This window comes from Camelus dromedarius, chromosome 11, assembly GCF_036321535.1.
Source record: "Camelus dromedarius isolate mCamDro1 chromosome 11, mCamDro1.pat, whole genome shotgun sequence".
Taxonomy (NCBI): Eukaryota; Metazoa; Chordata; class Mammalia; order Artiodactyla; family Camelidae; genus Camelus; species Camelus dromedarius.
The window spans coordinates 4,441,878-4,457,341 of NC_087446.1; the positions used below are offsets into that span (position 1 = coordinate 4,441,878).

General features: G+C 56.4%; 1 protein-coding gene across 2 annotated transcripts in view; it reads left to right on the forward strand.

The window, feature by feature from the left end:
• Window positions 1-15,464, forward strand: part of SHISAL1 (shisa like 1) — a 78,987-nt gene that overhangs the window by 39,946 nt on the left and 23,577 nt on the right. For both annotated transcript variants that reach the window (XM_010983444.3, XM_064491380.1), the window contains exon 4: window positions 1,206-1,523. In XM_010983444.3, coding sequence (XP_010981746.2) covers window positions 1,206-1,523 — 318 coding nt within the window. The remainder of the gene's footprint in view (window positions 1-1,205; window positions 1,524-15,464) is intronic.

The following is a 15,464-nucleotide window of genomic DNA, read 5'->3' on the forward strand; positions in this document are numbered from 1 at the left end:
CTCAGTCCAGAGGAAGCGCCTGACCCAGCCGTGCAGGAGGGGCAGCGTGTCTGGGAGGCTTCCTGGGGGAGGCAGCCTCCAAGAGTCAGTGGTAGAAGACCAAGAGGGGAGGAAGGAGGCAAGCAAACAGGAAGTGCTGGCCAGGCCAAAGGCACAGCCTGTGCAAAGGCCCGGCGTCCGGGCAAGCAGGGCATGCTCCCTGGAGAGGAGGCAGCTTGACCGGGAGCCAGCTTCCCTTCAAAGAGGGGCCGTGTACACTCACAGCTCAAAACCCTCCGACATCTCTGCTTCTGGAGGGTGGACTAGCGCTCAGCGTGGGAATGTTGGGTGCAGGAATAAGAGAATCGATGTTGGGGGGCAGGGGTGACTCTGAGACCCCCAGCCACACAGTCTGGTGGTGCCTGATGAAGAAGAATCGGGGAGGGGACGGAGTGGGGTTTGAAAGGCATGTGACTGGTGGACAGACCAGTGTCTGCTGCGTGGGGTGGGGGGAGGGCTCCTGAGAGGGAGCAAGATGGAGCCGGCTGGAAGGGAGCCAGCCCTGGGCCTCCCCCAGGTGTTGGGGGGGGGCACTGGCTGAGTTCCATGAGGCACTTGGGGGTGCGAGGTGGCCCAGTGTGGATGCTGAAGACCGGGAGGTTGATGGCTCTGGAATTTGGGTGGGTTTGTCCTAAGACAACAGACTTCCTGAGTTTGCCCTTGGTCCAGAAAGATGGGGAGGGTCTGGCAGGAGAGGGGAAGAGGCGGTGGGGATGCTAAGAGAGCCTCCCAGGTGGCAGGAACAGCATAAGCAACAGCCAGGAGGGTGGGCAAGCAGGGGTCCCCCATGGGAGACAGCTGGCAGGGCTGGGAGTGGCACCAATGGGGGAGGAGGCATGAGGGTGAAAGCAGGCGCCACTGCATCCTGAAAGCCCCGGATGCCCGGCTGAGAATTCCTTCCAGAGGGTGTAACAGTGTGGGGGACCCCTGCCCAGGGAGGTATCTTGGAGGGGATGCTCGGGGAGGGGGCACAGGGCAGTGGATGGAGAGGAAGTGGGGGTTGGCATGAGCAGAGGAAGCAAGATGCCCTGCCCCCCAAAGGGGCTCACCACCCCCCCTCCGAGACCCCAAAAGAGCCTCTGTGCCGCATTTTAAGATCAGCTCTGATGAGCTCTGGCCCTTGGGGTCACTGTCACAGCCTCTCTCCATCTCTCTGTCTCCCCCAGCAACTACACCGCCCTGCTGGGAGTGTGGATCTACGGCTTTTTCGTGCTGACACTGCTGGTCCTGGATCTTTTGTATTACTCGGCAATGAACTACGACATTTGCAAGGTTTACCTGGCGCGGTGGGGCATCCATGGACGGTGGATGAAACCGGACCCCCGGCGGTGGGGGAACCCTGCCCGGGCCCCCCGGCCAGGGCAGCCAGCCCCGCAGCCCCAGCCTCCCCCAGGGCCCCTGCCGCAAGCCCCCCAGGCCGTGCACACGCTGCAGAGAGACAGCCACAGCCCACCGCTGATGAGCTTCCAGAGTTCGTCTGCCTGGTGAGTGGCTGCGATCATTTGTCTTTGACGGGGTTGGAAGGTGCCAGATCCTTATTGCTGCTGTGTTTGGCTCGTCGATTACTGGATTGTTTGCTTATCTTATTTGCCATGAAGGATTCGAAGTTGCTCGTGGTGCATGTGCCGGGACAGAAAATTCAAAATGTAAGGTTGAAACCATGCTTGCTAACAAAGCTCGCAAATTTCTTTTCCTTAGATTCTTGTGTGAGAGCTGCTGCCACTGAGTATTAAATGGATTGTGAGTTTCCTGGCTAACAAGGCAAAATGGGAAATTGGATGTCTTTCTAAGTTTTCACTGTCTGGTCAAAGGAAGTGAGTCGGTCTGTCCAGGGCTGAGGGATGGGTTTTTTTCAGCATGAAGTTAGTAAATAAGCGTATTGCCAGGTTCCAGCATGCACATATGTTGAGTCTCAGAAAGGCATCTGAGGCGACGCAAGCAGGCTGCTCAGTGATGGCTCAGGGGGAGGGCAGGATGCTGGCAAAGGGGATGGGACCTCAGCTGGCCTTATGAGGTGGCTACCCCAGCAGCGCCCAAGGGGTATGTTCATGATTTCCTCTACTGTGACTCTCATGTCTGTCCATCCCCAGGCTGGTGAAATGTAGGCAGTAACTTAACCTGGGGGTCCCTGGACAGTGCAGAGCTGGTGGGGGTGGGGAGTCTGTGCATTTTGGAGCAGGAACCACTGTGCACCAAAGCTGGGCATCAGCCCCCAGCAGGAGCCAAGCTGAGGGCAGATGCTCAAGACCAGAGGTCAGGTGTGGGGTTCAGATGCTCTGCGGGGGCTAAGCTGCAGCCACAGGCACACAGGGCACGGGGTACATCATCCAGGATGTCACAATCCTGAGGCCGGCCTGCAAGACCCAGGTGCAAAAACCTGCAACACGGGGATCACCGCCGAGTCCATGAGCTCTGTGGGACTCCCAGCCCAGGTTCAAGTCCCAGCACATCATGTTCCAGCTCCGTCACGTCAGGCAAGTTCCTTCACCCTCTTAACCTTCCAACTCTGGTGAAGGCGTGGAGAGTGAGGGTTCACACCCCCACCCCCTCCCCAGGGTTGTCCTGAGAGTCAAACAAACTGCCCTGCCCATAGTAGGTGCTCACGTGATCCTGGCTGCCTACTTGCTGGAGATGCAACCAAGCTAGTTAATGATCCTTTAAGTAGCTAACAGAGAGTGACCTTTTCAATAATGAAAGACTTGAATAATTAATAAGATACACTTAAATCAGCTTGTGCTTATCGATCAAGTAATTGCCCCATCTGTCATGCGGAGATGAAGACACAGCCTTGCTCAGTTCAGTTTGACAAATGTGGACCGAGCGGGTCCTCTGGGCGGGGCCCCGAGCCGGGCTCCTGGGCATGTGGAGGTGATGGGTGCAAAAGAGCCTGCTCTCCACCGTGAGGAGTGGGGAGGAGTTGGGGAGGAGACTCACAAGCCCACCCAAAACCACCGACCATACATCCACGTTGACCCTGCCCCAAAGGTGGGGTTTCCTGGAAGGTGGATCCCTTGTCACAGACACACCTGGGGTTTTTGTTACAATGAATTCCTGGGTCTCAGCCTCCTGAGCAGGCATCCTGTAGGCACTACAGTTTGAGAACCACTGGAAAATGTCATTACCGAAGCGACGTGTTTTGAGAACTGAGAAGCTACCATGTAAACGAAGGTGTCCCCTCCCCACCTCCATCCCTCCCTCCGTGCACACCTGACATGGCGGTGACATGAGCCAGTCTTTCTGGGTTGTGGCCATCCTGCCGGTTGTGGCCGGTTTGCTCACACTGAAAGGGACCATGCTGGTCGGTTTCTGAGTCGCTGTGTCTGGTCCTCACAGCCCTCAGCCTCTCCCTTGCTGTTAACCCTTGCCTGTCTCTGCCTTCTCGTCCTTTCCACGTTGCACACATTGTGCACCTGCTGTGTGTCCGGCACTGCGCTACGCAATCCAGATGGGGTTCAAGAACAACAGCTGCAGAGGGGAAGAGTCCCCGAGCTTGCAGGGACGGTATGTGAAGTCTGAGCTCATGGCATCTAGTGACAGACTGAGCTCGCCAGGCTGTGCGGTCTGAGAGGGGAGACGGTTCATTCCGGAGCTCAGAGCCTCTGTGTGTCCCTCCTGGTTCTCCTGTGTGCACACTCAATGGTGTTTCCATAACCGTACGATCATTTATTCAGAAACAATCATTAGGAACCTCCACGGGCGGGATGCGGGATGGGGGATCCCCAGGGTGCCTCCCAGCTCCGGCTTTGCCCTCCACTCTCTGTGTGACCTCGGGCCAGGGGCTTCCTGCTTGGGCTGCAGCCACCAGCCCAGAGGAAAGGGGATGGACTTTGACAGCTGGGCAGACGTCACCTTGCTGGGCCTCCTGGTGGGTGCCCATGGTTCCCCGAGGTTCCAGCAGCATCTCCTGAGCACTTGCTGTGTTCTGTGCTTTGACTGTCACTCGCACCCCACGGGCTAAGCGCTCGGAGCACAGAGAAGCCTGCCCGAGGTCACAGCCGGTATCGTCGGTGCGTGATGGAGGCAGGAGCACGGAGTCGGGCTCCGGCTCCCTGCCCTCTGTGGCGGCAGGAATCCCCGCACCGCCCTGTGTGCACCTGTCTACCTTTGCCCCACCCTGGCTCTGTGCTGGGTGCTAGGGCCACAGAGACAAATGGGGCATATGAAGACGTGGGTGACCGTCACAGAATGATGTGCCGCCCCCTGGGGGTGGCACAGACCGTGGGGCCACGCTGTCCGAGGTTAAGCAAGCCTTGCCTGTGGGCAGGAGGGGAGGTGCGCCAGCGAGAGCACACCCAGCCCGGCAAGGGGTGGTCTGCAGCCACGCGGTGGTGGGTGTGGTCGCAGGGAGGTGCCACGGTGGGGGTGGGGGCGGGTGGCTGGAGGGGGGTGGGCTGTGATCAGTGTTTCTCCCAGAACTAGCCAGAGCCTGTGCTGCTGTAATCCAAATTGTCGCCTGGATCTTCCAAACACGCGCGTTCCAGCAGCTGTGGGAGCGCTTCCCCGGGGCGTTGCTGAGACGCGTGCCCTTCAGCTCGGATCCGCTCCCAAGTCTCTCTCCCTCTCCCTCTCCCTCTTCCTACTTTCATCTCCAGAGATCTCCGGCCTTTGTGGCCTCTCCCTCCTCCTCCCCTCCCCCATCCCAGCTCTGTATTTTGTGGTTGATCCCAGTTTCTCCAGATCCTGGAAGCGTCTCCATTCCCGGCCCACAGCCCAGCTTCTCCCCACACTGGGAGCAGGACCAGAGTCCTTCCTCTTGGAAGAAGGGCTGATGGGGAAGAGGGTTGCAAATTCATACTCAGCACCTTGGTTCCTCGAGTCTCCGTCATGAGGTGCAGACCTCTTCTGGGGACCCCCATGCCTGTTTTGGGCTCTTGTTTGGGTCTGGGGGACTCTGGAGTCAAGACCCAGCCCTGGACCCCTCCAGGGGAGACTGAGGCAGGAGGCTTCTCATAGTCACCCCGAGGGGAGGCCCCAGGATGCTGCAGGGAGGGCCTGCGGCCGGGAGCAAGCACTGGGCCGGGAGGCCCGGCAGTGCACTGGCCTCACCCTCGTTGCCCTCAGCCGGGTCCTGTGTGGGGTCAGGCACCAGGCAGGGCCCTGTGGACACTCAGAACCCTATCAAGGAGGAACAAGGTCAGAGGACGGGAGGGAGAAGGAAGGAGCCGTTGCTGAGCGCCAACTGTTACTGGGCACCTGTCACCGGCTCCGTCAGTGGGGTTGCCCCAGTGCAATCATAAAGCCATTGCCCTTCTTAAGTGGATGATTTTTAGTGTCATTGTCACCATCAGCATTACTGGAAGCGGTGCATCTGTTTGGGGCGGGAGTCAGACGGCTCAGGTTCCAGGCCCACCTGCGTCACCTGCAGGCTCCGTGACCTCCGGCATGTATTCCCTCCACCCCGTGCCTCAGTTTCCCCATGTAGATACCGGGGATCATAAGCACCCTGAGAATTCAGTGTGTTGATCCTGGTGAAGGGCTTGGCCTGGTGGCTGGTCCCCACGTGTTGGCGATTCTTGAGGTCATCTCACACTCAGGTAAATAAACATGGTAGGGGCCCTGCCCTCCCAGGACAGACAGGGAGGGCGGAGGCAGCGTTCACCTGGGCCGGCGCAGGGCAGCCACATGCTGCTCGTCTTGTCTCCCGCCTGCCCTGTGGGGTAGAGGTGTTGAGCCCCGTTTTCAGATGTGGAAACCGGGGGGCTCGGGGGAGTTCACCGTCTTGCCCAGGTCAACCCACAAGGGGGAGACGGAGGCAGGGCCCCACCCCAGGGCCATTGGCCTCTCTGCAGGGGGGTTCGCAGAGCCACTGGAGACATGGCCTCGTCCATGGGAGGAGGGAGGAGCTTCTGGGTCAGGAACTCCTCCGGGGCGCGTGGGCAGACGCAGCCCCCCTGCTGCCGCTTACAAAGCAGCATCGGAGGCCGTGCATCCGTGGCGCCGTAACTCAGAGCAGTGCCTGCCGCTGTGGCCCCTGCAGATGCCCGCTCCTTCCACCTCCATCACCGAAAATGCCGTCTCCTTGCCCAGCGGGGCCGGGCCCACACCACATCACCGACCGGGAGCGCACTGCGGTGCCCCCGCCTCCAAACTCACAGCCCCTGAGTTACGGACCCGGCCTGGATCCAGGGGCTTGGGGTCCGAGGGCTGAAGTGCAGCCGCCTTCAGTTCATCTTGCGGAGAAGCTGGCTTTCCCTTCATTTAGGACATAATGCCCTTGGACTGCACAGTTTTCCGCTAGAATCCCAGGGGCTCAGTCTGGCGCCCCTGCTGCCCTGGCTCACTTCCTTCTGAAAAGTGGTGACATGCTGCCCTGCTTCGTTACTCGTAATGTCTCCTCTGTGCACCTGACACAGTCTTTCTCCCAAACCTGGGGAACTTCTCACCTTGGCCCTCCTTGCACACTTGCAGGCTCACAGGCGGCAGAAAGGCAGATCGCGGCTATGCGCACCTCCTTCCTGCCACCCTCCCTTTACCTCTCCCTCCATCTCCCTCCCCTCCATTTCTCCCTCCCTCCCCACATTCACACTTGCATCCAGCAGACACGCCAGCACTCCAGTCGGAGCTCCTGCTCTCCCTGCGCCCAAGCCCAGCTCCGCCTGACTTTCCGTCTGCCTCTGCTCGGGTCCACCTCCCGCCTCCCTGGAGCCAGGGCCACGCCCACCGCAGAGGCTTTGTCTCTGGTGTTCAGGGCACATAGTAGGTACTCAGCAAATGCCGTTTGCTTGACGTGGCAGCAGCAGAGCCACGTGCCCGTAACGGTCAGGCTGTGCACCGCGGGGTGAAGTGGGGCTAAAGGAGAAAAGGAGGGGAGGCCTGGGGCGCTGCGGTGCCACCCAGGCTCCACACTGCAGCTGCGGGGAAGGGTCCCCGAGATGCAGTGTCACCCCTGCTGCCATGTGGCCGTGCTCCCGTGCATCACTGTCACTATTGCCGGCCCAGGGGAGCAAGCAGGGGCTCGCAGTCAGGCACCCCTGGCTTTGAATCCCGTTTTGGCTCCTCAAGACCTGTCTGAGCCTCGGATTCCTCATCCGTAAAGTGGGGACAGTCTCAGCCTTACCTCACAGTGCGGTTGTGAGGACCAGACGAGGTTCCAGCTGCCCTCCGAGGACCCCAGCCCCTCTCCCATTGTCCCTGCCTCCTCCCCCTGATTCACCCCAGCTCCCCATCCCCGGGAGGGCTTCCGCTCCTAGCTCGCCCCCCCCCAGGCCGTCCCCAGCCCACCTCCCTTTCTCTGAAGCCTCAGGCTGCTGCTCACCTCCCTCTAAGATGCATGGAGCCAGCTGAGTGCTGGAACCCACGGTTATGCTTACTGTCTAGACACGCCCCCATTGTTGTTCCCGCTGACCCTTGTAACTCCCATCCTGGGGACTGAGCTCCACGGGTCTATCATCCCTTTTACAGATAACCAAACTCAGGCCCAGAGAGGCTAGGCGACTTGCCCAAAGCTGCACAGTAAGTTCATGGGCTTGAGCCAGGGTCTCCCTGGTCCAAATTCTCCCAGAACCAAGTCTGACCCTGAGCCAACTGCAGCAGCCCCTGTCAACTTCAGAGCCTCCTCCCACCTCATCCCTGCCTCACATCTTCCACTGGAAGCCTGGCTCCACCCCCCTAACTCTTACCAATTCACACCTCTCTGCTTTAGCATGCAGTTCTCTTCCCAGAATGCTCTTCTTCCACATCTCTCTAGGGGACTCCTATTCGTCCCTCAAAACCTTCCCTGAGGTCAGGGACCCCGATCCGATCTGGAGGCCTGGGTTGCGGGTGAGGGATCAGGTGGTGACTAGAGGAGAGAGAGGAGGTTGCCCAGCCCCCAAGCCGACCCAAGGGAAAACTGACTCGGCCTGGGAGAGGGATATTTTGTGTATCTCTTCAATAAACTTTGATGGGGATTCAGCCCCCCGGGGTCTTGCTAAATTCCGATGTGCATAGTCTGGGGCGGGCCTGGGGCTCTGCCTGTATAAATAAGCTCCTGGGAGGCACTGATGCCTCCAGTCTGGGGACCATCCCTTAAATAGAGGACAGAGACGTGGCCGTTAGACCTGGGAGTGTCTCTGCAAGGTGCGCTGCGTGACCTCAGAGCCCAGATTGGCAGAAGGAGCCCAGGGTGGCGGGGCTGACTCTGGAGTCCAGGGCAGATGCTGAATTACCTGGCCCCCTTGGCAGGAGAGGAGCAGCTCTCCTTGGTCCACCAGCCCGGCCAAGAAAGCCCTGGTCGGGGAGGGGCTTGAGTCTGCGCAGGAAGTGTCGCATCACTCAGGAGAACAAGCACAGTGACACCAAGTGCCCAGAGGACCCAGGAGAGTCCACAATGAGCTGCAGGGGAGGGAGGAGTCCACGCATGTTTCCTGGAGGAGGAGGTGACATTGAGCCAGGCCTGCAGAGGTGAGGGGAGGTCACCTGGTTGGAACACAATGGAAAAGTCACTTCAGAGGGAGCAGCATGAGAAAAGGCCATGGTGACCCTTGAAATCATGTGGCGTCTGAAGATTTTGTGTGGTCTAAGGGAGGGGCAGACCCTCTTTGCCGACATTCAGGGGCTCCCCTCTCAGCCCATCACCCTCCCATCTCCTCCCTCCCTCACCTTGAATCCCCTCTAGCCCCTGGCGGAACTCATCCGTGCCTTCCCCGTGGGGTCCCTGGAGTTCACCCAACCCCAGAGCCTCCCCCCTCATAGAGCTCAGATGTCACTTTTTTCCTGGCTCTGCGGCCAGAGTCTCTGGTGTGTGGTTTCTGCAGGGAGGACACCAGCCAACGGCGAGAAATTCCAGAAAATTAGGAGACAAAGGGAGAGGACCAGAGATCGTCTTTCCTTGGCATCACATCAAATACTAAGGAGGCCTCCTTGATTGGGATTCAGAAGACAGTGAATGTTCCAGCAGGGGCTGGAGTTTCAAGTGCTCGGGGCTTCCAGCAGGATCAGGACACCCTGGCCCGTGTCTTCCCCGGCTCGGTCCTAGCTTCCTCTCACCTGGGCTTGCCTACACGGGAAGGCACCCTCGCCAACCCCCACCTGCTCTCCCTGTTTTCATCTTGTGCAAATGGCTTTGGCGAAAACCCAGGACGGTATTTGTCCATTAGTGCTGTCCCACTACCAAGGAGTACCATGAGGGATGGGGGATGACAGAAAGGCCCAGACCAGGGGCCTCAGCTGCTGTGTGTCCTCGGATGAGTTACTGGCCCTCTCTGAGTCTCAGTACCTCCTCTGGACAATAGTGATGAGAAGTGAAGGAGGGCACACGAAAGGACCCAGCCCAGGGCTGAGCACACAGTAAGGCTTCAAGGGACGTTGATCCCATTCCCAGGGAACACCCTCTCACCTCTCACCAGCTGGCCCGTCCCTCCTTACCCCAGGGATGCTCAGAGCCAAACTTCTCAGTGGAGAAGAGCAGGGGGCTTGGCCCAAAAGAGAACACCTGGGTTTGGTGCTGTCGGGTGAATTTAAAACAACAGCAACCCTTGAGCCCAGGGGCAGCCCTGGCACGCACTCAGATAGGATGCCCTGTGTTCCTGCCCCATCCCTGCCAGAACATAAGATTGAGGGTCTGCGTGGTTCAGTGCCTCTCTCCCAGCTCTCAGGCACTTATTTGACGAATCCTCATTTTACAGACAAGGAAACCAAGGCACAGAGAGGTTAGGTAACTGGGCCAAAGTCACCCAGCTGGTCACCCGCAGACTCAGCATTTGAACCCAGGCAGTCTTCTCCAGCGCTGGGAGGGGTGGTGAGACGCATGAGAGGCAGGGCCGCCCAGAGCCAGAGCACAGGGTCCTCACTGCTGGTCTCAGGTATTATTTCCCTGCTTTAGCTACTTCCTCCACCAAGCAGCAGTCCCATTTCCTTTCTTTTCATGCAGAATTTTCCATCATCAAATTGCCATGCTCACCAGAGAACATGCGAAGAGGGGATGGAACAGCCTCAGCATCAAATGCGGCCCATCATCCCCTCCAACCGTCTCTTGTCGTCAGCGCCTTGCTCACGTTATAGTTGTTGCCTTCGCACAGAAAATTATGTGTCTTGGGTTTTTAATTCAACATTATGTCACGGAGAGCCGCCTGCGTTATTGAGACGTTTTCCTAAGCGCTGCTCTAATGGCTGCAGTCACTGTCCATCGAGAGATGATGGTCCGTAACTCCATGACCCAATTCCAGGTCTCGAGCCAGCTGGGGGCTCCTGACCTCCCACCCTGCAAAGCTTCTCCTCCTCTTCTCAGAGCATCACGCCAGCTCATGCCCAGGCCCCTGGGCCCCCAGGATGAGAGGGTTTCCAGTTGCTGGCATTGACACGCCCTCCGCATCCCGGCCCAGGCGAGTGCCGCCCGGTAACGGAGCGCTCCTCCCTGAGAAGCCGGCTGCCTGCGTGCGAACGGCTCTGCCCACACGGAGCTCTGCATCTTTATAGGCAGGAAGCGGAGTGGTTAGGGACAGACCTGGGTTCAAGTGTTGCTCCCCCATTTCCTAATCGCCAGAGGACCTCCAGCAGGTGATTCAGCCCAACTGCCTTTCCCGGGAAGGCAGGGCGATGCAGTTGGACTCACGGGGTGCTGTCTGGCTAACCAAGATGTGGGAAGAGGAGAAACTGCTGTGCAAATGTTTTCCTCATTTCCGGCTTCGCGTCAGGGTATGGCAGGCTTTCTGCAATGTTGAAGACAGCTGCCGGCTGTCCCCAGGGCCCACAGCCCTCTCAGCTGAGTGCCAGCTGGCCAGAGGGTGACCAACACCAGAAAGGGTTTCACTGGCTAAGTGGGGGTTTCTGACGTGGGGGAAGGGCAATCCAGGCAGTGAGAGCAACTCGGCAAAGTCTCAGAGGAGGGAAAAGGCTGAGGAAAAGCGGGGAGCCCTCAGGAACCCCAGGTCCTGGGCGCCGCTCCCCCTGGTGGCTCCCAGCCTCTCAGTGGCCACCCCTTCTCCACCCACTTCACTGCTCCCTCCTCGCCTCCCCATCCTCAGACACTGGAGGGCCCTTCCCTGAACCTCTTCTTCCTGTCTCAACCCGCGCCTGAGAACCCCACCCAACCCCACAGTTCCCGTCTAGACCACCTGCCCCGACTCCCGGGTCTGTCTCCAGCGGCGTTGCTGAGTGTTCAGTGGACAGGGCGGACCAGCACGTCCAGGGACCCCAGCCCCTCCCACCGCCTCCTCAGGACAGTACCTTGGAGCCAACCTGACCCCCACCCTTTCCCACTTCACACATCCTGCCAGCGATACCCAGAAAATGAACCCAGAATCCTCCATCCGCACTCCTCTACTGAGACCAACCATTCCAGTCCATCTTCCCACCAGGGTGGAGACAAAGTCTCCTGAATCTCTCCCTACTTCTATCGTTTGCCTCCCATCCCCTGAAACATACACAGCAGCAAAGTGATCCTTTTAAAACATAAATCAAACCCCACCAATATCTTTCTCACTAGGGGACGAATCCAAATTCTTTCACTGGTCCACAACCTGATTCGATACCCCTCCCCAGTCCCTCTGTCCTCGCCTCCCCCGCTTGCTCCAACTGCACTGGCCTCCCTGCGGTTCCTGGAGCTTGCCAAGCTCACCCCTGCCTCAGGGCCTTTGCACCTGCCACTCCCTCTGCCTGAACTGCTCTCCTCCCAGTTACCAGCACGGCTGGCTCCCTCCCCTCCACCAGACACCTGCTCAGATGTCACCTGCTCCAAGAGGCCTTCCGAGACCAAGGTTTACAAAATAGCAACAGTCCCTTGGCCCACCAGCCCTCTCTACTCTCTCTTTTCCTTTTTGGTTTCTGCATGGGGCTCACCACCTCTTTTGTGTTTGGTTTCTGGTCTACTGTCTGTCTCCTCTACTGTAAGGAATCCCGAGAGAGTTGGGACTGGTCTGTCTTGTGCCCAGCCATGCCCCCAGTGCTGTTAGTAGGTGCTCAGTAAGCAGGTGTTGACTGAAAGCATCTTCGTCTGTCTGGTGCCTGGCACAGAGTAGGCACCTAGTAAGTGTCAGACAAATAGATGAACTGGATTATAATTGTTAACAACAGGAACGCCCGTTTACTGAGGAACCAATGAGCCAGCAGCTGCACAGACAGTGCCATTCCACACCCTCCGCAGCACAGCAGCTTGGCCATTCGGAGCTCCCTGCATGGAGAAAGAAACTGAGGCTCAGAGAGGGTTAGCAACTCCCCAGAGCTGCACAGCAGCTGAGCTGGAATTCACACCCAGGTCCAGCTGACTCTATAGCCCACATCCGTGGAATGGGAGGCGGCGTCTCTACCTGTACTTCTCCCACTGTGAGAGCTACACACTGAGATGGTAGCCAAAGCATCCGGCTCCATGCTGGACCCGACGATGGGCTCCCGGTGCAGGTCAGGTCTTACCCATCCTGGGGCAGGACCCCAGGGACTCTCTAAAGGGCGTGAGATCTGGGGCCCCAGGCACAGGCCCACCAAGCCCTCTCTGAACTGGACCCAGTATTGAGCAGAAACCGTGTGGCTTCCAATCCTGCACCAGCTCCATCGACAACTGCCTCGTGCGTGTGGTTGCACTGCGTGGTTCGTTTTGCTTCATTTGCTTTCTGAGTCTTTATCCTTTCCCTTGCGCCATCTATGATGGTCTTTCCCAGCCCCCTGGATCTTTCTGGAGACCCAAGGAGGGGATGAGGCAGCCAAGGGTCCCCATCCATCCACCCCACCGCTCCCCACCTGCCTCCTTCCTCTGGAATCCCTGCCCCTCAGAGAAGGACCCAGCAGCACAGAAGTAAAGACGGCGCAGATGGGTTTATATAAAATGCTGCCTCCGAACTCTCACCACCGAGCTCCAGTAAGCTTGCAGAGAGGTGAGCCGCTCGGTCTCGGAGTCAGAGCCGGGTTCAGACTGTGCCTCCACTTGCTAGCGGGAACCTCGGGCAAATTATTTAACGTCTCTGAGCCTCAGTTCTCCCATCAGTAAAATGGACCCACTAGACTGACCTTGCAGGCTGACTGCAGGGATCAGCACAGAGCCCAGCCTGTGACAGGTGCCTCAGTGAGCGCTAATTACAGCGAGGGGCGTGTTCGTGCCAGAGTGAAAGCAGAGGGGAAAAGCCACAGGACCAGGACCACAGGGGCTTTGCACTTTCTGCTTTCTTATGTGCCCACGTTCACACCCTGCCAATAATGATGTACGGGCATTGGTCCCCCTTACCCGACGCTTCACTTTACCCGGGTCCAGTTGCCTGCAGTCAACCACTGTTTGAAAATATTAAATGGACAATTCCAGAAATCACCAATTCTTAAGCTCTCAGTTGCACACCAGTCGGAGTAGCGTGATGAAACCTCACGCCCGGGGCGGGACTCGCTTCTCTGGCCAGCGTGTCCTGCCCAACAGTCCTTGGTAGCCGCCGTCTCGGTGATCAGATCAACCACCGTCGTGTCGCAGTGCTTGTGCTGGCGTGACCCTTACCTACCTAGCCATGGCCGCGCAGGGCGACAGCAGTGATGCTGGCAAGTCATCTGTGCCCACGGAAAGCCACAGAGTGCCTCCTTTAAGTGAAAGGATGAACGTTCTCAACTTAATAAGGAAAGAAAAAAATCGTATGCCAAGCTTGCTAAGATCTACGGTAAGAGCAAACCTTGTATCCATGAAATTGTGAAGAAGGAAAAAGAAATTTGTGCCGGTTTTGCTGTCGCACCTCAAACCGCGAAAGTAGCAGCCGCAGTGCGTGCTACGTGTTTAATTAAGACGGAAAAGGCGTTACATTTGTGTAATAAGATGTTCTGAGCGAGAGGAGAGAGAGGCCACATTCACATAACTTTTATTCCGGTGGATTGTTATAATTGTTCTATTTTATTATTAGTTATCGTTGTTGAACTCTTATCGTGCCTAATTTATAAATTAAACTTTATTATAGGTACGTAAGTATAGGAAAAAATGTAGTATACATGGGGTTCGGCTCTCTCTGCGGTTTCAAGGATGCACTGGGGGTCTTGGAATGGAGTCCCCATGGTTACGGGGGCGACTGTATTTCTCTTCTAATTATATTCACTTAACGTTAAGTTAGCCAGCATCCTGAGGTTTTTGCTTAATTTTTCTGAATAGCGTTCTACAGCTCCCCAGTAGTCTGGATTCACATGCTGGCCTCACACTGGCCATTCCCTACAGCAGGGCGTTTATGCAGCTTGCACGTTTTCTCCTGTGGCAAGAAAACATCGCAAGGGGAAGAATACACTCTAGAAAATGAGGGGCAGTAACAAGCGCCTCTAAGTGTTTGTGGTTTTCCCTTGTTGGAGTGATGTCCTCTGGGTCGACTCCAGGCTCGCAAGTTACTGGGTCTGCGGTGTGACAGCTCCTTATACCAGTGCCGGCCCCTCCCTCAGAGGACTGTCCCCAGCAGCAGCTCGCCTCCCAGCCCCCCTGCAGCACGGGGCGCCCTCCTCTATGTGGTTTGCATTTCTTTGATTAGCAGTGAGGTTGAACGCCTTCCCTTTTGCTTGCTAACTAATTGTGTTTCCCCTCCTGCGGGATGCCCGGGATGCCCGCTTAGTTTCTGTGCCCCAAAAACAGGATGATTGAAGCCATTTCCCTAAGCAACGGTTACTTCCCAGACTTCGGCTCCTAGGTGGTCCTCCCTGTGCTATTTACTTACTACATTTTTAATTGACCTTAAGTCAAGCCATTTTTAAAGAGAACTCAGACTTGCAGTGAGCAATCATATCTTTGGTTTGAGCATTATATTTTTCCAGGGAACCCTCCTACACTGTTGGTGGGAATGTAAATTGGCGCAGCCACCATGGAAAACAGTATGGAGGTTCCTTAAAAAACTAAAAATAGAGTGGCCATATGATCTAGCAATCCCACTCCTGGACATACATCTGGAGAAAACTCTAATTCAGAAAGACACCTGCACCCCAATGTTCACAGCAGCACTGTTTACAATAGCCAAGGCATGGAAGCAACCTAAACATCCATCAACAGATGACTGAATAAAGATGTGGTATATTTATACAATGGAATATTACTCAGCCATAAAAAAGAATGAAATAATGCCATTTGCAGCAACATGGATGGACCTAGAGATTATTATACTAAGTGAAGTAAGTCAGACAGAGAAAGACAAACATCATATGATATCACTTATATGTGGAATCTAAAATAGGACACAAATGAACATATTTATGAAGCAGAAACAGAGTCACAGACATAGAAAACAAACTTATAGTTACCAGGAGGGAAAGTGGGGGAGGGATAAATTAAAAGTTTGAGATCAGCAGATACAAACTACTGTAGATAGAATAGATAAACAACAAGGTCCTACTGTACAGTACAGGGAACTATATTCAATATCTTGTAATAAGTCATAATGGAAAACAATATGAAAAAGAATATATATATATATATAACGGAATCACTTTGCTGCACGCCAGAAACTAACACAACACTGTAAATCAACTACACTTTAATAATAATATAAAAAAGAGTTGTATTTTTTCTGCTACAG